The sequence below is a fragment of the Stenella coeruleoalba genome (assembly GCF_951394435.1).
Source record: "Stenella coeruleoalba genome assembly, chromosome: 19".
Lineage (NCBI taxonomy): Eukaryota > Metazoa > Chordata > Mammalia > Artiodactyla > Delphinidae > Stenella > Stenella coeruleoalba.
In genome coordinates, this window is record NC_137165.1 from 31,066,452 (window position 1) to 31,088,598 (window position 22,147).

Sequence of the window (22,147 nt, forward strand, 5' to 3'; positions counted from 1 at the left end):
GACAAGGGAGTTTGACGATCAGAGGCTTCGACCCAGTTTCTTCAAGGTGCTGTACCACATCAGGGACAGAACTGCACACCCTGGCTCCCCTCTGACTTAATATAGTGGATGTGACAAGTGCGGACAAGGAGGGACAAACATCCTCCCTTGTGCACCAGGGGAGGCCCTGCCTGGTGAAGCTGCAAAGCCCCACTTTTCAGGGCTCAGGGCTCACCTATGCTCCTGATCTTTTTGCAAAGAAGGAAAATGATAAGAACCAGGGTTGCCGCTGACGCAGCAGCCTTACCAAGGAGGAGCCAAAGCTGGTGTGCAGGACTCTCCCAAGGAAGGAGGTGAGAAGGGTCATGCGTTCAGCTGGACCCGTTTGCTGGTATGAACATGAGGCTTGGAATGAAGGAGACCTGCTGGGGCTGGGGAAGGAGCACCACCTTTATAACACCTATCTACCTATACCTAGCTTCCTGCTCTCAGAAAGTCCCAGCCTGCAGGGGAGCCAACCCACACAAGTGGTAGCTGGTTGCCTGGCTGGACACAGACTTGCTGCACTGCAGATGCTTCTGCAGACAAGGTCTGGAGCTGGGACCGGGAGACAACACCTCCTGCTGCCCACCATCACACTCCTCTGCCAGTGGTTCCAGGAAGGATGGCAAAGAAGAGGGGTGTTTTCTGAGGTCCTTTCTTTTCTCAGGAGCAGGACTCTGTGCCAGGTAGGGCCCTGAGTCATCTGGCGAGCACTCTTGGTTGGAGCTCGGCCTGAACATCTCACACGGCCTGTTCACACAGCTCCTCGAGCTCCTCCTCTTCTGAGCCTGCATTTAGAGAGAGAGGAGGAAAGAGGTCACTGAGGGTCAGGCCAGTCTTCTGCTTGTTCCACCGGCAAGAGAGTATGGCTGGGAGGGAACTACAGAGAGGCAGGAGCAGGGAATGGGTCCAGAAGGGTGATCAGATTGAAAGCTGAGAGCAGCCCCCATTGGGACACAGGGGAGAGAAAAATGAATCTAGAGAAAGAGATACATAGATAGCAACCAGTGTGTTACCCATACTTACTATTCATTCATTCGCCCAGTAAATATTTATTATACACTTGTGGATCTGGCCTGCTACCATGTGCCAAACAGAAGACCAAGAAGACTAAGCAGGGACCTGACAACCTTGTAGGAGAAAAGGTGTGCACGTAAGTGGCAATTATGCCAATGGGGGCAGGACTGGGGTCGTAAGAGATGAATCACGAAAGGAGAAAGGTCATGTCCAAGTGGAGCATCAAGAAGGGCTTCCTGAAAGTGGGGATAAATGCACTGGTCCTGCAGGAATAGGGAAGAATTAGATTTATGGGAACAGGAAGGCAGCAGAATATTCTGGGCTGCAGAAACTGCAGGAAGTGTTTACCTAGTTTGGCTAAAGCCTGGAGCAGGGGAAGGGAAGGGGAAGAGCGGAAAATAAGGTTGGGAAGGAAGATGGGGGCTAGCTGGTACTAGGGCCTTGAAGGCCAAACCAGGTTGGATTTTTCTTTACTCTGAATAAAACAGAACATCTGAAGATTTCTAGAGAGTTTGTTTGAGGAGGATGACCCCGGCAGCAGAATGGAGGGTAGGCGAGCAGGATCACAGTGTTGCGTGGCACTACAGGACACGACACTGATGTGCAGGGCTCGGCCTTCATGGCCCTGTGAGAGGGAAGGGAGGAGCCAGGGGGCTCCTGCCCCGACCTTTAGGCTGCACCTAAGACGTGGACAGGTGCCAGCAGTACTGGAGGAGAATATGGTAAAGCTAGCAGAGACATGGTTAACAGAACCTGGCGTAGATTAGATCTGAAGAGCAGGGGAAAGGGAGGCGCTGAAACCAGTTACGAGTTTGAGAGGGAGAGGGGAGGTAGTGGTCTGGCACTGGCAGCACTGAAAGTATACACATGACAGGATTCAAAAGGCACCATCAGACAAAACACATGGCCAAATCTGCATTACGTGGCCCTGTGGAAGCAATTGTTTTCTGTACTATAACAGCTTGCATGCCTATCTCTCCACAGACCTGGGTCTCCTGGTTGACAAGTTCCACGTCCTCAGAGCCTGGAACCTAGCACATAGCAAGCACACAACGCAGAAAGAAAAATGGAAGGAAGAAATGAATGGACGGATGACAGCAGCTCTCAGGTCCTGCCTGTAGGATTCCTAGACCCTGAAGTCTTATATTTCAGGACCTTTGAGGGCAGAGGGGTCCTCCTAGTGATGGCTGTAGGCAAAGAGCTGTGTCATCCACACAATGGGAAAAGATGGGGGAGAGTAGGGGTTGGGGGATCCGGAAGAGGAAGAGGAGGATTTGAGCAAATAAATACCCAGCTAAAGTCAAGGATTTACATTATCACCATTGGCTGCAATACAGTAATAGGGACGCACTGAGTCCCCAAGAAAATGAAGTCAGTCTTATTAACAAAGATGCATAGAAGGGAAAGCCCTAGTAGTTCTTTTCCCCGGGGGAAAGGAGAAAACCACAGGGCTGCTAGGAACCACCTGTGATCGCTCTCCTTTTTTTTTTTTTGCATCATTCACATAGCTCTTCTCATATAACCCAGAATTATGGTTATCTGTAGTTATTTCTCCTGTAAGATCTCATATGGCCTGGGATTACGGTTTTCAGTAACTATTTGTCCACGCTCTCCTCAAGAGCAAGGAACAGTTCTTGGCCTTCTTTGTATTTACAGCTAATACTGAGCTATAGGCTCAGCTGTACCAATTTTTAAAATACTGAAACACTCACAATTGAGCTGCTGCCCCAAGCCGCCCCAAGTACTTTCTGCTGTCTCAGCCACACTGGTACCTCACCGGAGACCTCCCGAGGATCTGGCAACTAAAGGATTAACACCTGGCAGAGCCAGCATCCTACGCTATGTCAGTTGTCCACTATTTTGAATGTCACCCCTGTTGGACCCTTCTCAGCTTCCATCAACCCTCTGGATGACTTGACCCGTTCTACCATACCCAACTCTAGTCTCCTGTCCCCGCCAGACCCATTTCCCCTGAAAACTCACCAGGCTGGGCTGGCAGCACCTGGCAGTGTGGGTAAGGGCATGGCCTACCCTCTGGGGCGCCAGAACTCCATTCGGAAGGCCCCTCCCCAGATGGGTATGGTCCTAGGGGCTGGCGTGTAGTCAGACACAACCACACCGGCTGTGAACTTGGGTAAGTAGGGCCTGGGGTTTCTGGTAGCAGCCTCCTGTCCAGGCCCGGAGGTCCGAAGATCAATGGGTGGGCCTCTGGGGACCAAGGATATGCCAGGCTGGGGACATAATGGGGAAGAATCTGGCACACTCGGTGTGCGGCCAAGTCCTGGGGTCGAGAGGCTGGGGAGGGCTCTGAGGGACTCCCCCGCCGTTTCCTCTGTGTGTGTCGCACAGGGAGGCTGGATTTCTGCAAGTGGAAGAGGCTGCTGGGACCAGGGCTGGGGCTGGCGGCGTCCGCTGGCCCGGGGGCTGGCTCGGTGAGGGCCCTGGGCCGTTGCGGGCTGGGGAGCTGTCCTGACGGGGCTGCTGGGCTGGGGCTGGCTGCCTGCGGATCGGGTGAAGGCAGCTCTGGCTGGAGTTGTGTCCGAGGAATGGCAGGCCTGGACGGCGGGACTCCAGTTTCTGGGCCAGACTTCCTGCCGTGCCACTGGAAACGCTTTTTGTAGTGGCGGTGCCGGTGGCGGTGGTAGTGGACATGGCTGGAAACCTGGGTTTCCCCTGTGGGCACCACCGAGTCCAAAGAACGGGGCCGAGAGGTCATGCTAGGCTGAGCCTCCTCCCGCCGGCGCTCCCCTTCGGGGCTGCAGTACACCAGGGGGTCAAAGTCACTGCTCAGGGAGCTGCGGAAGGTAGAACTGCTGCCGTGGATGCCCTGCAGGCTGATGTCCGTGCAGTTGACCACTGAGTCACTCGAAGAGCCGTGACAGGGCCCTGAACTGGAGTCACTGGCTGGCCCGTCTGCCAGGTAGCCACTGCGTTCTGTGCAGTAGCTTTCTCCAGACCCGCTGCTGTCGTGAGGCCTGGCCCGGCGTGGGGGCATGGGGCAGGTGGCAGGGTGCTGCAAAGTGCACCGCAGGTGGCTCAGCCCCCAGCCCTGCGCAGAGGGGCTCTGGGCCACCGCCAGGCGCTGTGGTTCGCCTGGAACCCGGGGATGTGCGCCTCTGGGGAGGCGGTGGTGCCGAGGGCCCACGCCTGGCTCCTGGGATGGTAGGAAGGGACCAGGCCGTGTGGGCCGAGCCGCTGCGCTCCGGGAAGGGCCCGACAGGTAGGCAGCAGGCAGGTGGTAGTGGGCATGGCCGGGATGCTGGCGAATGAGGTGGAGTCTTCGGCCTGGTTCTTGGTAAGATCTAGACGGTCCCAGGGACTGAGAAAGGGAATCTCCCTCTGGAAGAGAGAACCAAGAGCACAAGTGTTTGACTCCCCAAACGGAAGGAGGGTACATTCAGAAAAGCGTGGCTGTAACGTACTTATTGAGCCTGCATTGCCCGCAAGCTCTGTCAGAGTTTGGACGACCAAGGACACTCCTAACCTGCCTGTGCCCGGGGATGCCCTTGCTCCCTCCAGCCAGTTGTCTCCTTGGGAGTTCCACTGTGCATGGCAAGCCCTGCTCCTCCCATCAGCCCTTTGGGGACTTGCACCCAGGGCCACTGCTAGCCCACACTGCACCTTTGGGTGAATTAGAAAAAGGCTCTCTTTCCTCAAGATACTTCACTTTCATCTTTTAGAAGATTGTCATAATATCCTGGTTTTGTTCGAACAGGATACTTTATTGCCAGAAAAGTAGAATAATAAATATACAAATCTTGGCATTCCCAGGTGGCACAGTGGTTAAGAATCCGCCTGACAATGCGGGGGACACGGGTTCGAGCCCTGGTCTGGGAAGATCCCACATACCGGGGAGCAACTAAGCCCGTGCACCACAACTACTGAGCCTGTGCTCTAGAGCCCGGGAGCCAGAACTACTGAGCCCACGTGCCACAACTACTGAAGCCCGTGCACCTAGAGCCTGTGCTCCGCAACAAGGGAAGCCACCGCAATGAGAAGCCCACGCACCGCAATGAAGAGTAGCTCCCACTCACCACAACTACAGAAAAGCCCGCGCACAGCAACGAAGACCCAACGCAGCCAAAAATAAATAAACAAACAAACAAATCAGTCAGATTTAAAATCAACAAAGTTGTCATGAAAATACATCATAAAGATGACTGCAATGGAATGGCTGCCCCCTCAGATGAGGCCCCTTCGAGCAGTGCACAGCTTAAAGAACAACTGAGGCAGTCCTGCCTTCTCCTCAGCTTCAAGGCAAAACACTTGCCCAGAGGGAAGCCCCTTCTAGACCCATCTGCCTGCGCACAGGGGAGTCCTCGGCCCACCTCCTACCTACGATGTTGAACATGCAGAGGGGGCAAGTGCGATGCTGGTGCAGCCAGGGGTCCACACAGGTACGATGGAACTCATGGAGGCAGGAAATGACCCGTAGCTCCTGGAGAAAACAAGGGGTCTGAACCAGAGTTGTCTGTAGCTACAGCCGTGGCCAGGAAGCAGGGCATTCCCGACTCCCTCTGGCCTCTCCTGACTGCCGCCATCTGCTTTCAAAGACCTCACGGTAGGACAGAAATGGTATGGGCTTTGATATCAAGTAGACCTGGTTTTTGCCACTTAGCTGCACGACCTTGGGCAAGTTTCTTAACAGACAGTTTTCTGCTGTAAAATGAGGCTAAAAGACTAACCTACCCCCACCCCTCACTGTCACGAGGCTAAAACGAGACGATGCCTGTAGAGCATCCACTGCAGAGCCCGCCACGTGTACACACTCAACCAGCAGTAGTTCTCTTTCCCTGGAAAGCCAGGAAAATAACCAAACCTCAGGGCTGTCTGTGCACATAGATGCAGCTCGAGCACTCACACCAGCCTTAAGCGCTTCCTCCCCCAAGCTCCAGCCTCCCTCCCCAGCCTGGTCATGGAGGTGAACCACGGCCCTGCCTTACCTGGCCCTCCGAGAACTCCTCCAGGCAGATGGCGCACACAGGGGCTGAACTGCAGCTGCTACCTGAGTCTGGCCACTCGGCCCGGGCCCTCCTGCAGCCGGGCTGGTACCTCCTGGTGGCCAGCTGGCTGATGGCCCAGGCTGTTCGCTGCTGAAGGGGATCCTGGGAAGAGGGGTGGGGCCAGAATGGGGCAGGGGCTCCTCTTCCCTCAGCCCTGGACTCCAGCTTGTACTCGGTTCCCGGCCACCCAGTCAGATCCCGTGACTGCTTGACCACTCCGAGGCGTTTGTATCCTCGGAGTTCCTACGTGGCTCTGCCCAGCAGGCTAAGCCCCCCCATCCCATTCCCCACTCCTACTATTGATTTTCCTTCCCCCGATGACCCGTGAGAGCAACTTTTTATCCAACTGCCTGCTTGACGTCTCAGCTTGGATATCTAACAGGCACGTCCAACTTGACAGGCCCCACGCTGAACTCCTAATCCCATGAACCGCCCAACCACACACCTGTCCTCCCGCAGTCTTCCCCACCTCAGTAAAGGGAATTCCGTTCTTTTCATTGCTCAGGCCAAAAATCTTGTTGCCATTCTTGACCGTTCTCTTGCACTCCGTGATCAGTCCATTAGAAACCTGTCAGCTTTGCCTTCACAGTGTATGGAGGGTCTAACTAACGCTCACCACTTTCACTGCTGCCTCCCTGCTCCAAGCTACCACTGCTGTCCCCTGGAGCCCTGTAATAGCCTCGGAGCTGGCTTCTCACCACAGATCAGGTGAGGTCAGATCATGGCTCTCCTTCCGCTCAAAACCCTCCCGTGAGTGGAAAAAACATCCTGACAACGGCCTTAACAGTCCAGTACCACTGGGCCCCATGAACTCTCTGTCCCCACCTGCTGCTCTGCCCTCTCACTCACTGGATTCCAGCCACAGGACCGTCTTGCTGTTCCTCAGACATAACGGGCACACTTCTGCCTCAAGGCCTTGGCATTTCCTGTTTTCTCGCCTCAATCACTTTCTCCCCAGGTATCTGCACAGATCACCCCCTCACCTGCTGAGGGTCTTACCTGTAATGTCATCCTCTCAATGAGGCCTTCCCTGGCCTTGCTTTTAAAAATTAACCCTGTCCCCTTTCCATTCCCTCCCCTTTTCTATTTTATTTTTCTCCCTGGCACACACCACCGTCTAAATTATTGCGTATTTTACTTATTTATTTACTTACATTTTACTTATTTATTTACTCATTCATTTTACCTAGAATGAAAGTTCCCCGAGGGGAGGAATCTTTTGTCTTTTTGTTCACTGCACTATCCCCAACGCCTGGAACAGTGTCTGGCACAGAACAGGTGCTCACTCTATTTGGTGAATGAATGAACAAATGAGGACTCTTGTGGAGAGAGGCTGCTGGAAATCAACAAAGTCATTTCCCGGGGGATTTAGGTGTAAACTGTTTCACAGGCGTAAGGGCACCTTCTTTCCTCACTTTGTCCTTCCTGCTCCCCACCTTCCCCCACACGTGCACTCGCCCACCTCCACCAGGGAGCCCACCCGCCTCACCGGTCTGCTGTGACGGGGGCGGCACCGGATGCGCAGCACCGAGGCCAGGATGACCACAAAGATGGTGCCCACCACCGTCAGGAGGATCCACACGTCATAATCTGGCTGGGGGAGCGAGCAGAGATGGAAAGGGTCACGCTTCTGGAAGGAGCCCAGGAGACACACAGAGAACTGGAGGGCCCCTTGAGTCTTCCAGCAGAGGGGATGAGGTTGCAGGTGGGCTTAGGTGGTCCCTCTCTGCCCACGGGCACTCCTCCAAATGTCTGCTGTGAGAGGTACTATCTCGAGACCCATGTGCTTGGGAAAAAGGGGACAGGGACCCCTCTACAAGGTGGAAGCTACCCAGTGAGCAGCTGGCTGAGCTTCCCAGTCGATGGAGAAATACCAGCCAGGATTCAGGGGGCCTGGGGACGAGGGTTTCATTCTGGCTCTGCTACTCTGTGCCATGAAACCACGATGCTGAAAAACAACTTTAGAGCTCAGCTGACCCAATCTGTTCATTCTGCAGATGAAGCTCAGAGAGGGGAAGAAACTTGCCTAGAGGTGCACAGCTGGTGGACAGAGTTGCGCTAGAGGGTTTCCAAGGTCTCTTTAGCTCCAGGAGTCTAAGGGCTTTTGGTGAGAGTCACCGCAGGAAAAAGTGCGGGTGACAGCAGGTGCTGGGGCCGGGGCTGGAGACCTGGCGTGCTTACCGATGTCGTGGACTTCTTCAGCTCAATCCTCACGTGGGCCTTTCGGTTCTTATACACAAACTCCATCAGCTTCTCGGCATCATTACCCCAGATCAACACCACTGGCCACGTCAGCCCCAGGGGCTGCTGCAGCTGCAGGAGGGAAAGTGCCCACAAGGGTGGCTGTGTCCTGACTTCTTCCCCGGCACATTTCTCTTCCTTCGTCCAGCCCCCTCCTCAAACACCCCACGTCCCGGGTACCTGTTCAGCAGCAGCTCGATCCTCCGTGATGTCAAAGAGGACGGCGCTGGCTCCCCGCTCCCCCGCCATCCGGGCCTGCAGAGACACACAGCAGAGGTCCCGCAGGGGTCAGACACGCAGCCCATCCACGCCCCGGCCTCGCCCCGTCACGTGCCTTCCTAGGATTCTGCACACACCACACCCCTGTACACTCCCACATATAACACATGCAAGGGGTCGGTGGGGTTAGGATCCCCTGCCCCGCCCCAAGCTCACCCAGGTCCACTGCCTTCCAGGACAACATTCAGTCCTTCCTTTCGTAATGGAACAAACCCCTAACAGGGTTTAGTAGGTGCCAGGGGCTGGACTAGGCTCTAGGCCTAAGGACAAATAAGACACAGCCCCTGCCGTCAGGGTGCCTCCAGTCCTCCTTCACGAAGAAGTGTGAGAACCGAGAGCAGGGAGCGACCAGCACCCCCCAGGGCCTGGGGGTGTGTGGTGACCAGTCCCCAGTACAGAGAGGTGGACAGCTCCTTCAGAACAGAACTGGGCTTTCCAGGGTCCAGCCCTGCCTGACAAGAGGAGCCTGCAGAGCATCCCGTCCCCCACCTCAGGCCAAGTTCCTGGATCCTGGGACACTGCTCTCACCCAAGGCGTCTCTGACAGCCCCAGGCTCAGCCCGTCTCACGGCTCTCTCTCCCTGCCACACTCTAGTCTGCAACTCTTTCTCTGGCTCCTATTCAAGGACCTACTGGAGTCCCTGTCTGGTGCTTTATCCCTTCACCCCCTCCCTGAGGGTGGCAGTAGAGACTCGGGTTGGGCGGGACCCGAGGGGCTGTTCCCACAAGGACACAATTGTGCGCACGTGCACGTGCACATGCACAGGCGTGCTCGCCAAGGCTCTGAGAGGATCTAGCCAACCAGGCAAAGCAGAGGGCAGAGCCACAAAGAGAACACAAAGCAGGAATCTGGGGGCTCTGGGTGTGGGGTAAGACCAGGGAGATAAGAGCTGAGGGGGCGGTGGAGGCACGAGGGCAAAGGACCGACAGACAGACCCTGCTCCGGCCTCACTGTCGCCTCTCTCCCAGGTGCCAGCGCTCTCCAGCGCTCCTCCCTAGGGCAAAGGCTCACCTTGCGAAGGCATCAGGCTGGGACCTCAGGCCCCTGGGGCCTGCTGATCCTTTCGGGCCTTCCTGCAGGCACTGAAGGAGTTAACCCTTCCGCAAGTAGTGCAGTCAGGAAGAGGAGCCGGGGCTGGGGCTTACACTCCAGCGCTTTGATCTCTGCTTCCCTTCCCGGTGAGAGCCTGTTGGGGCAGGTCTCCTGCCAGGCAGGCCAGGGGAGCGGCTAGGCTCCCGCCCCCTGATCCCTGCTCCCCAGGCGGCCGCAGAGGCCAGAGGGCCCCTCAGAACAGGCAGCCTGCAGGCAGGAGAGCCCCGGGAGGGTGGTGGAGACGCTCAAGTGGGGCCTCTTCGGCCAGGAGGGTACCTTCCCTCTTCCCTCCCTCCTTCCCTGAGGAGCTGGGCTAGGCCCTCTCTCTACCAGCACCCAGGCCCAGCCCAGGCCCAGGCTCGCCAGGCTAATTGACTGGAAATTCACAGGACCGGAGAATGGAACTGCTGAAGAAATGGAGAGGTCACAGCCTCCATCCTCCTCTAGCCTGCTTGTTCCCAGGACGTCTCCCCCGCCCAGGCGACCCCAGGCAAAAAGAAGCTGTCCAGTCTTCAGAGCCCTCCAAACCAGGGCATGGGAGCAGCCCTAGGGGAAAAGGAGAAGGACTCCTTCTGCTAATCTCATAGTCCATGACATAACCAAGGGGTGGGGAGGTCACCCGAGTAGTCACAGAACTGAGACTCCTGGATCCTCAGTGCTACTAGGGCCTCGTGTTTCTCATCCCCAGAATGAGACCCTGAACCCAGCCCAGCCTGGAAGAGCAGGAGGGAAGGGCAGAGACTTCCTTCTCTGGAGATGTTCTTACTTCCCTACCCCTCTCCTTTTGAAGGGTTGGGGTAGGAACGGTGGAAAGTAATTACCCTGACGTTCAAACACCCCAGCCGGTTACAGCCCATAATTACAAAGTTGTAAAAGTGATCAAAGAGAGAGGGTTGGCCAACAGGGGGAAACAAACAGGCCTTTCAGACAGTGGGTGCCTGTGTTCAGAGTTCTAGGACTCAAAAAGCAAGATTTGGGGCCAGATGGCAGCCCACTCAGGGGCTACCCATGCTGCCCTGCAGTCTGCCCGCACCCAAGCAAGAGGGAGGGAGGGAGAGAGAGAGAGAAGCACTTCCTCCAGACCAGAACCTGGAAGACAGAGAGGACGGGCAGGCCCTCCAGGCAGGAAGAGTGGGCTTTAGAAAGACAACCCAGAGACCTCTTTGGGAGCTGCAAAGATTCAGCCAGCCCTCTAAGAGCAGCGCGCAGGCTGCCCATGGCCTTTAGCAGTGGAAGCCAATACGTTCCAGGACTTCTGCACTTCCCTGCACCTTAGATTTTCCTCTCCAGACACAGTGACAGTCACTGTGTATCTCCTCCTCATCAAAGACTGACTGAGCACCCACTGTGCTCAGGGCACCAAGCCAGGGAAGGCCAAGCCCTCCAGAACAACTCATAATCTAGCTGTGGAGACAAAGCATATACGTACGATTATAATGCTGATGACAACATCCTAGAGTACAAATGAATGAAACAGACCAGTCGTTTCCAAACCCTTCTTTTCACTGCTGAAAGCCCTTCCCTCCATTGTGCCCCCCACAATACACACACGCGCACACACACGCGCACACACACACACACACACACACAGACTGACACAAATCGTCAATACAAAACATATAAAAGCGAGCTGAGGTTGAGGGTGGGATTAGGGGTAAGAAGGACCCTTGGCTTCCCCCCAACCCCAGCCCCTGCCAAGGCACCTCCATGAAACCTGGTGTGAAAAGCACGGCCAGAGACCCTGGCAGCACGCCAGGAGGGAAGCCAAGCTCCCAGTAGCCCAGCTGGGCTGAGCCAGTTAGGAAAGGTTCAATACAAGAGGTGGGATTCACCTAGGCTTGAAAGCAAGGGGAGGAGGAAGTAGAGGGGATATAACCGTTATTGAGACCCACTCTGCCCAGACTGTTTAGGTTTGAGTACTAAATCTGCCATCGACCATTAGCTGTGAGACTTTGGGCAAGTCACTTAACTGCTCTGTGCCACAGTTTTCCTTTCTGTAAACTAGGGCTAATAACAGGACCTACTTCACAGGGTTGTTCTGAGGACTATATAAGTTACTCCACGTAAAGCCTTATAATATGCGCCTGGCACAGAGTAAGTATTCCTTAAGTATTTATTTACTTATTTGTATCTGTCATTAGGCCACTCATAAGTATTAGTTATCATCATATCAGCTATCGCCATGTGCTTTGCGTACATGATTTCATTTACTCCTCACAACAACTCCATAAGACAGGCATCAGCTCCACTTTTGAATTGAGGAAAAAACAGAGGCTCAGAGAGGCTGAACAACTTGCCCAGGGTCACACAGCTGATAAGCAGTGGAGGCAGAATTCCCACCCAGGACCTCAGCCTTCCAAGTACCTGGTTAGCAGGGAGTGTTCTCTGTGGTAAGAAAGGCAGGGCTTGCACCCAACTTTTTTGCCTCCAGAGCCAGCTCCTTCCACCAGGCAAAAGGCCACTGCTCCAGCCCATGCATGAGGGGCTCAGGGCCTGGGGAATCACAAGGATGGCTGTGGAGTTGCTAATAAAGAAACAGAAACCAATCTGGGTGACTGGGTAGGGGGAGGAAGGTGGTATGCTGACAAGAATGAGAGTCCAGAAGAACTACAGTGAGGGTCAGAGATCAAAAGAGGGAACCATGACAGAAAAAGGCCAACCTTGCTAACTATGAAAGCATAGGATGACGATGCCAATGACAAGGACAGCAGTGACAGCTGCAGTCATTTATTGAGTGATTGCTGTGCGCTTGGCCTCTGTACTGTCTCCTCAACTCCTCATAACTACTATAAGATATGAGCCCTGTTATTGTTCCCCTTTTACAGATGGGGAAACAGAGGCTCAGAGAGCTGAGCTAAAATGTCCAGGTCACACTGAGGGGCCGTGGAGAAGCCAAGCTCCAGACCTGCGGCTGTCTGGCTCAAGAGCCCCAGTTCCGGGGGTGGGGACACCACCACTGACACTAATTGATTGGCCAGAGCAGAGCTGACTGAGGTCAGTGGTTTTTGAATTTCCTCACCAAAGACCCACCTTTCCCCTATGCCTCCCACAAGCCCTATATTTAAATATGTTTTACCAAACTAACTGCATTTATTATGCACAATTCATTTTCCTATGAGATAACTTGTATTAACACATTGAACTGACAGAATTCAACCGAAAGCAAAAAAAATGAAGAGTTCAGTTAAGCCTGTGGGAAGTCTCAAATATTGGAAGTAGCCCAAAGATCCACATTACTACCTTCACAGACCTCCTCTGGGCCAGGGGATCCCAGGTAGGAGCTACTTGGTCAGGTCACAGGATGAGAGAGCCGAGGGATGCCTTGGACCTGACCCGCGAGAGAGTTTGGGGCCAGAGCAGTTCGGCAGAGTGACGCGGGGAGAAGACGGGCGAGGGGAAGCAGGGTGAGTGTGGTGCAGGGGGCGGGGGTGGGCACGGGAAGCTCAGGCAGTGACCTCAGAAAGAAAAAAGGTCACAGGGCAGCAGCCAAGGGGCTTCCTCTGAACTCCTGACGGGTTTTTGACTTTGTGTTTCATTTAGCTCAGGGACTGTTTGGGCGCTTGACGTACACTCTTTTCATCCTCACCATGATCACTGGGGTAGGAAATAAAAGTCCCATTTTATGGTAGAGGAAACAAAGGCCCAACAAGGTTAATCAAGTACCTCAAAGAGCACTGACCATGTTCCTTGTCACCCAGTGTCTGTTCACATGGTTCATTTCTCCTACAGGAGAGTGGTCCTCTAGGGGCGAGAAGAAAACCTCCTGTGTGGACACATCCCGGCGGGTTGCCGAGTGCCCACACGCATGTGAAATCATACGCTGCTTCAGAGGGACAGCAGAGCTCTCGGAACTCGTCCTCCTCCATCTGTCTGTCTCCCTCCCCTCTCTCTAACTCATACTTACCTACCTAACACTGGGCACTCATCTACCAAATGAATAAATGAATGACATTTGCCCATATTTTGTCAAGCCATGGAAATGAAATGGTCAGAGGTAGGGTAGCTTCAGCCTAACAAAATGCTGCTGCCAGTAGGACGCTTACCGTCCTGCGGAGACACCACACCCTCCAGCTGCTCAGGTGTGTCCTGGACCCCATCTCCCACCTCCCCAGGGTCCCTTCTGCATCAGCACCAGGCTGGGAGAATATCTTCCCCTATCCGTGGGCACCACATTCCGAGTCCTGCCCGAGTCCCTGCCCCCTGGGGGATCACGTAAGAACCCAGGCTGTTTCCTTGAGACTCATGGCCCAGGAAACAGCTCTCGGGAGGATCACAAATGCCCTGGGCCAGAGTTCAAGGAGCAGGCGCATAGGGCGGGACTGTCACCCTCCTCTTTCACCACCCCTGGGAGCAGGACCCCCACCCCAAGTCTGCCTGACCGTGCCACCCACAATCTAACCACACTCTGGCTTGGGTCACCATGGGACTCTTTTCACGTATGTTCAGTTTTTCCAGCCAGAATGGGAGGTAACAGAGCGCAGAGGTTAAAAGCTCAGGTTTGAGAAGTGGACAAGGCTCGGTTCAAATCTCAGCTCTGCCCCTTCCTATCTCTGTCAGCCTGGCAAGTTACTTAAGCTTTCTGATCCTCATTTGTCTTATAGGTCAAATAGAGAATAACAATGTCTAGTTTTCCTGATTGTTGTGAAAAGTAAATGAGAATTGATATATAAGAAGTATCTATCCCATGTCCCACCTGGCACATGGTAAGCACAAAGAAAATAGTAACTAATGTTAAAGCAGGGGTCACGAATGCAAACGTTTACAGGCTCTATGAGGTAGCAGGCCAGTGGGGAGCATGGCAAACCAGAAAGCCCTTGACAGTGGGAAGGTGGCAGCTGCGGCCGGCTCCAGACAAAGGTGCCCTGAGGAAGTGTGGGGCTGCCGGTCTGCGATCTCGGAGGAAGAGTGTTTTAATGGCCTCTGTTTCCACTCTTCTTGCATGGTGCTCAGTGAATATTTCTGAGAGATGGAAAAGCCCTCCAGCTGACCCCCTCTTTGCTCTGATGCTAGGCAGGGGAAGGGGTGTAGGAATGTCCAGGTGATGGGGGAAGAGCTAGGATGGGGCACGTGCTCTAGATGACAGCCAAAACGTTCTGCTGGCACATGGCCGGTGGGGAGAGGACAGTGGCTTGAATTTCCACGTCTCTCAGACCAGTCATGGGTTATAAAAACCTGAACTGAGCACACCACTCTCAGGAAACAAGCAGACAAAGAGCACAGGACCTCTCGTGGTCCAGAGCTGGGCGCGCAGGGGCTCAGGGTGTGCGGGGGTCAAGTGCGAGTCTACCTTGCTGGCCAGTGACAGGCAGGGGCGGGGGGCCCGCTGGGGGCTCTCCAGCTTGACAATGCTGATGAATCCAGGCTCCAGATTGTCGTCGTCGCTGGCGTTGCACAGGTACAGGGGGTGGGACTGCAGAGAGAGAGGGAGAGACAGGTTAGGGGGCTCTAGGGAGCAGAAGCCACAGCTGGGAGAGCCACGCACGTCCCCACTGGTCTCACAGGTACCTGGCGGGTCTCCTGCTGCCACGAAAGAGGGGGCCTTCTTATCAGATGGCCTCATGGTAAGCCAGGAGCCACCAGCTGTCATTTCAGGGGTGCCAGGGCCAAGGACACATGGAGGTGGGGGCAGATGGGAGCAAGGGGTGTATAAATGAAGAGCCTGCTGCAGAGCCGTTCCAACAAGCCTCAAGCCCTGCTTTTCCAAACTGGTCAGCTGCAAAGGGCTCTTCCCCTGGCCCCAGCCTCTCTCACCTCCTAATTCTGCTCCAGCAACCCCAGGCTGCGAGCCTATATCAGTGGCTTCAGAGTCCTGCTTCCCTCCTCGCTCCCCCAGGGCGCTGCTGGGTGCTGCTGGGGCCTCCTGTCTCCTCGGCAGCTGTTGCCATGGAGATTCCCATCTCTCCTGCGGCTTGGGTCTTCTCACTTGGTGCCATCTTGCTCCTCTCAACAGCCCCCTTTGCTTATCCTGGGATTAAGCAGGGTGCTGATAGGGAGGAGAACTATTTGGGGATGAGGCTTGGCTAAGCTATTGTGCTATTAAGCCTTGAATAGCACAATTCCTAGGAGTCTGTCCTGTCCTCAGCAATGATGCGGCCCGCTCAGCCCACCTGCTCTGAGCGTATGGCAGGTCCAGTCCGAGACCCTGAGCCTCTAGCCCGGCTGGTGCTGAGCAACGACTAAGGGGAAGTGGGCCTTATACATGCTAACAGAGACCAGAGGGCCCCTCCTCAAAGGGATGAGACTGCCCTTCTATACACACTCTTCTCCTTCAGGGTGATCCTAATACGCCCTTGTATCTAATTTTCCTAGAGTCCTGTGACAAAGGATAATCCTATGGGCCAGGGGTTCCCACATGGTGGAAACCCAGTGTATTCTGGCAAGAAAGGGAACCTCCTACTAGGGAGCTGCCCACGATTCCCTGGCTACTGCTGTTAGACTAAAGGACGTCCAGAAAGAACCATCAGAGGAACCAGAGAGAATTTTGAATTTGCGAAGATGTTTACGAACATGATAATGTCAATGATGGACTGAAAAGCACAGTCAGGGCTTCCCTGGTGGCGCAGTGGTTAAGAATCCGCCTGCCAGGACTTCCCTGGTGGCGAGGTGGTTGAGAATCCGCCTGCCAATGCAGGGGACACGGGTTTGAGCCCTGGTCCGGGAGGATCCCACATGCCACGGAGCAACTGAGCCCGTGCTCCACAACTACTGAAGCCCGCGTGCCTCAACTACTGAGGCCTGCATGCCTGGAGCCCGTGCTCCGCAACAGGAGGGGCCACCGCAATGAGAAGCCCGCGTGCACCACAACGCTCCCTGCAACTAGAGAAAGCCTGTGCACAGCAACAAAGACCCGACACAGCCAAATAAATAAATAAATAAATAAATAAATAAATAAAGAATCCGCCTGCCAACGCAGGGGACACGGGTTCGAGCCCTGGTCCAGGAAGATCCCACATGCCGTGGAGCAACTAAGCCCATGCGCCACAACTACTGAGCGTGCACTCTAGAGCCCGCGAGCCACAACTACTGAAGCCCGCGCGCCTAGAGCCCGTGCTCCGCAACAAAAGGAGCCACCACAACGAGAAGTCCGCACACCATAACGAAGAGTGGCCCCTGCTCTCTGCAACTAGAGAAAACCCGCGCACAGCAACGAAGACCCAACGCAGCCAAAAAAATAAAATAAAATAAATAAAAGCACAGTCACTTTTTGAAAGCACTTTCAGGCTATTTCCTCTCACTGTATCACTGCAGTCCCTTGACCATAGTAGGTTCTCAATACATACGCACTACCTCACTTTGAACTGTATCCTTGTGAATAGAAATCTTTGGGCAGGGGGTGATGAGATGGGAGGCGTGTCCATTCTTGCTCCCAGAAATTAAGGACTATTAGTCTGGTGGTGATCAAGGTTTCGTGTGGGAGAAAGGTTATATATCCCCCTAACCCCCAGAAATGGGCTAGGGCATGAGGTTGGGGGCTCTAGGGAAGCTGTAGCCCCCATCTCAACAAGCTCCATTAGTCTGTCCGTCTGCCCATTCATTTCTTCATTCTACCAACACTGAAGGCCCTCTTGGTGCCAGGCACTGTTCAATGCAACGAGGAGTCAACAATGAATAAGACAGGCTCCTTGCCTTTAAAGCTCAGAAGACAAGCGTGCAAACACTGTGTATTGTGATGTTACAATGCAGGTTCATTCAAGGGCCTGGGGGAGGGCCTGAGGAGGGGGACCAACAATCCCATGCAGGAGGGCAGAGTGACCTCAGTGCTTCCTTGGGGACTAAATAGGTATGTGTTCACCCAGTGGACCCACAACCAGGGGGGAGGGTACGCTCCTGGCAGAGCAAGCGGCCTGCGCTGAGGGTTGGGAGGGGCAGTTAGGTCCCGCATGAAAGGTCGGCAAGAGCAGGGACCACAGATCTGTGTTTGAGAAGGATCTCCCTGGTGACTGCAGAGGACAGGCCGGTGTGGTGAGATGTCAGGAGTCAGCTGCTCCAGCAGAACAAAAGATGTGAGACCTCCCTTCAGCACAGCCACTGCTGTGCGTGCTCCCACACCCTACCCATGCTCCAGCTTTCTCAAGATAACTCCAAGATGCCTCTCGCTAACCAGAGGGTCAGTGGAGATGGGGAAAGTCACTTTGGAGAAGAGTAGTCTTTAGAGAAGGATTTTCAAATACTTCACCACCACGCTGCCCCCAGGCCTTTGCAGGGGAACCAACGTGTACCGTACTGTAGTGCCACATGGTAGGATGCTGAGATAGAGGGGAAAAAACGTGGTGCAGTCACCAGACTTCCGTGGTCCTGAGCTAACTACTATGGAAGAAGGAAGAGGAGGAAATGAACCATTAGTAAATGCCTTTGGCATGCCAGAGCCTGTAGATGTTATCTCATTATGAGGTAGGTGTGCTCATCCCCACTTAAAGAAGAGGAAGAAGCTTGAGGCTCAGAGAAATTAAGGTCACACAAGATTAGAACCCAGCTCTGACTCCACCCTCTGGAGTTATGCAACTCCAAATGAAACACATGGCAAACCCACCACTGTCCATGCTAATGCTGCTGCTGCTGATGAGAGTGTACATTTATTGAGTAAATATGGTGGCCAGTGAGTGTTCCAAGCGCTTTTGTGTATTACCTCTTTTTATCCTCATAACAACCCTATAATTGTCTCCATTTTAAAAAAGGGGAGGGCTTCCCTGGTGGCGCACTGGTTGAGAGTCCGCCTGCCGATGCAGGGAACACGGGTTCGTGCCCCGGTCTGGGAAGATCCCACATGCCGCGGAGCGGCTGGGCCCGTGAGCCATGGCCGCTGAGCCTGCGCGTCCGGGGCCTGTGCTCCGCAACGGGAGAGGCCACAACAGTGAGAGGCCCGCATACCCCCCCTCCAAAAAAAAAAAGAGGAAACTGAGGCACTGAACAGTTAAGTAACATGCCCAAGGATTACACAGCTGAGAGCAGAAGATCAGAGGAAATGGAAAGAAGTAGGATAAAATTAAAAAAATAAAAATTAAGAACAGTCTCCATTTGACTTTGAAAACACGATACCTTCCCCCAATTCATAACCAAGAAAATTTGCCTTCCTAATTATACATTCCTAAAGCATACAGGCCCAAACACAAGTCCCCGAAATATTGGTGGTAACTTCCAGGAATGTCTTAGGCCCTCTTCTCTTTTCACTTTCCATGGTCCCCCGGGTGACCCCAGCCAATCCCACGGCTTTGGTTTCCACGTCGAGGTGGTTAATTACGTATGTGCAGCCCAGACGTCTCTTGAGTCCCAGACCCCAGGAGGGGCCTGGATGTTTCTGCCTGAAGAACCTTAAATGAGACACCTCAAACTCAGCATTTTCAAAATTGAACTAATCATTGTATCCCTCAAAACCGTTCCTCCAGTGTTCCCTGTTTGAGGGACCTGAACCACCATCCACCTATTACCCAAGTCAGATGTTATCTTCCTCCTCTCCTCCGATCTCCTTCACGCCCTACCGCTACCACCAACCACCAATCACCGAATTCTAACAATTCTATCTCCTAAACATTTCTCTTATTTGTCCTCTTTCTGCCATTCCCACCACGGCTACTCTGACACAGGTCACCATCATTGCTATCCCAATTTACTGAAATAACCGCTTAACTAGGGTCAACCCACTCCCCCGCCTCCCCCTGCCCCCAGGTCCCTATACTGAAGCCAGAGGGGTCTAAGATGCTAATTTGGGCGTGTCACTCCGAAGCACTGAAAAAGCTCCTCAGAGCTCTTAGAGTGAAGTCTGCACTTTTGTTTTGGTTTTTTTTGTTGTTTTTTGCGGTATGCGGCCTCTCACTGTTGTGGTCTCTCCCGTTGCGGAGCACAGGCTCCGGACGCGCAAGCTCAGCGGCCATGGCTCACGGGCCCAGCCGCTCCGCGGCATGTGGGATCTTCCCGGACCGGGGCACGAACCCATGTCCCCTGCATCGGCAGGCAGACTCTCAACCGCTGCGCCACCAGGGAAGCCCGAAATCTGCACTTTTAAACACAGCTTAAAAGACCCTGCCTGCTCCGGTGCCGTCATGGCCCGCCTCACGGCTTACCATCCCTGTCAGTACCTCTTCCCCCGGCAACCCACGCTCCAGAAACACCTTGTTTCACGTCCCCAAACACTCTGGTGCTTGCTGCTCTGTCAGGGTGGGTTGGAGGCCCTCATCTGGGCCACCCTTAGTACACTGTATTTCCCCAGTCCTATACTCACCCCAGCGTGTTTCAGTTGTCTGCGTACATCCCTCCCTCTCTCCCCCAGCTTTGACAGACCTCCACTGCCCCTCCAGTGCCTGCTACACAGGTTTTAAAATTAAATATTGAATGTCTACAACCAAATACCTATAAAGACAGCACAATGCACACCAAATCCTGACAACCGTGGCTTTGGGAGAGGAATTACAGAGGAAATGGTGAAGAGACTTTGGTGTTTTGCTTTGAGTACTTCGATCATAGGCTAATATGTGGAGATATTAACTTGAGTTTCATTTTGTGCTGTTGTGGAAGACTAAAAAAGAATGACAGCTATTTATACGTTGTTCCTGTCTTTTCCCTCCTCCCGTTCCAAGAAGAGAGGCTCGCCTTCTATTTCCTTGCCTCAGGGGCACTGGCCAAAAGCAAATGTTGCTAAAGACCTATCTTCCTGACTTTCCATGAAAGACTGAACTCATTGAGGAAATGTGAGTGTCCTGAAAGCAGAAAGGAGAGGCGGCTTGGGGGTGGGGGTGGGGAGCGGCGCAGGTGGTCAGAGTTCCTGGAATCTTGAGGGTGGGGGGGAGGAGCCTGGAGATGTGCCAAGTTGTCGGAAGCTACAGCCTGTGCCCCAGAAGGGGTGGACCCCAGGAGGCTGGACCCTAGCAAAGATGCTGTGCCTACCTGGATTGTGCTCGGACAATGGGCATATTTGTGGAGACCAGAGTGAACAAGTATCAGAGATGTCCCTTAGCTACTTCAGTTTGGCTGCTCTATGAGGGGAGTTCCCATGAAAACAAATTTCCATTGACCTAGCGGGATAGGACCTTGAAGTCAGGTTTAATTCAATTAAAAAAATAATAAAGTACCATGGTATTTCTTGTATAGTCATATTTGTGGCATGAAAATCATGCTCACTATACTTCTGTCTGGTTTCTTTTACAATGAGAGCTTCTCAAGTACATATTCTCAGCTTAAAAGCAAAAGCCAAGAAAAGGCCATTGAACCCAGGGTGCTGTGCATTACCTAGCAAGGCAGTGTTAGTCTCCCTGGGGTGTAACACAGGGGCTGTCTTTGCCCCCTCCTCCAGGGAATTTTCAGCTGGGAAGAGGGCTCCTGAGAAGAAAACAGATCGAAATGCATCTGCCTCCTTGGGATGCAAGGTGCCCTAATAACAAAGATGCAAACGTGATTTCTTCATCGGCCACCCGTCCTCTCAGTGACACTAGGAGAGGGCCAAGAGAAATGGGCTTGCAGGATTCGGGGTGGGTGTGGCTGGGGAGCGTTCCTGGAAAGTTGGTGAGCTTAAGGATTGGTTATTTGCATATTCCTAAAAGGCCAGGAGATGCGACACCCCGTTCCAGAGGACTGGCTCACAGTGTCCAGGCCACTCTGGCTGAGAACTCCGCTTTGCACACACGTTAAACAGCTATGTAAAGATGTAGGTCTTTAGTGGTGTGTGTTATATTTCACGCTCTTGTGTCTGTTCTCTCTGTCTCTGTCCTCCTCCTTAAACTTATTGGTTCTGATTTTTCCCTTCCCTCCCCAAACAGACCTTACGTACATTTTCTGACTCCATCATTTACCTGCGTGACCTGGGGCAGGTTGTTACTTAGCTTTTCTGAGCCTCATGCTCCTCATCTTCAGAATGGGATAAAAAAAAAACGCCTCCTGATTATCACGAAGACCGGATTTAATGGCCATAAGCGCCTAGCCCAGAGCCCGACACTCAGTAGGGACCCGTTAAAATGGTAGTTGTTTTTATTATTGCATCTGCAATGGTAAAATCCCTCCTTATTCCTGGAAGGGACAAAGCCCTTTCTGACTACTTCTCCCTTGGCAGTCGTCACAGCGCCTCTGAATGCCAGTGTTCCACAAGGCACAGTCTGGGACAGCTCATTATCCACGGTCACTTCCCTCCTGGGCTCAGCCCTCCGAACCCCACTGAACAAGCTCTTCCAGTTCTCAGCCTGCCTCCTTCCCATGAAGGAGGCCATGTGATCTCATTACCTCCTCACAAAGGGCATTCCAGGGCTCAACTGAGCCCCGAACTTAACGCTGGCCTTATTGTATCCGTGGCATCTCCTCCTCTTGGGGTGTGTGCCTTTGCAAGCAATTCTTTACTGTCTCCTGTTTCCCAGCCCAGCTCTGCCGCAGTAATCTCTCACTTCTCTGATTCCACTCACAGACCTTCACCCAGGCCTTGGACAGGTAACTTTACTGCCTGCTACAATTTTGCTTTTGTAATCAGGAACATTGGCCAGGCATCAAAGGCACCTTCTGCCCATTTCCTCTTTTCA

The 22,147-nt window shown here is 53.6% G+C and overlaps 1 protein-coding gene across 1 annotated transcript in view; it reads right to left on the reverse strand.

Moving 5' to 3' along the window:
• Positions 1–594: 594 nt before the first annotated feature.
• Positions 595–22,147, reverse strand: part of RNF43 (ring finger protein 43) — a 58,999-nt gene continuing 37,446 nt past the window's right edge. The window contains exons 2-9 of the mRNA XM_079905271.1: positions 14,941–15,063; positions 8,463–8,537; positions 8,223–8,354; positions 7,531–7,635; positions 5,982–6,143; positions 5,374–5,476; positions 3,022–4,377; positions 595–809 (exon numbers count right to left, since the gene is read on the reverse strand). Coding sequence (XP_079761397.1) covers positions 763–809; positions 3,022–4,377; positions 5,374–5,476; positions 5,982–6,143; positions 7,531–7,635; positions 8,223–8,354; positions 8,463–8,537; positions 14,941–15,063 — 2,103 coding nt within the window. The 3' untranslated portion in view covers positions 595–762. The remainder of the gene's footprint in view (positions 810–3,021; positions 4,378–5,373; positions 5,477–5,981; positions 6,144–7,530; positions 7,636–8,222; positions 8,355–8,462; positions 8,538–14,940; positions 15,064–22,147) is intronic.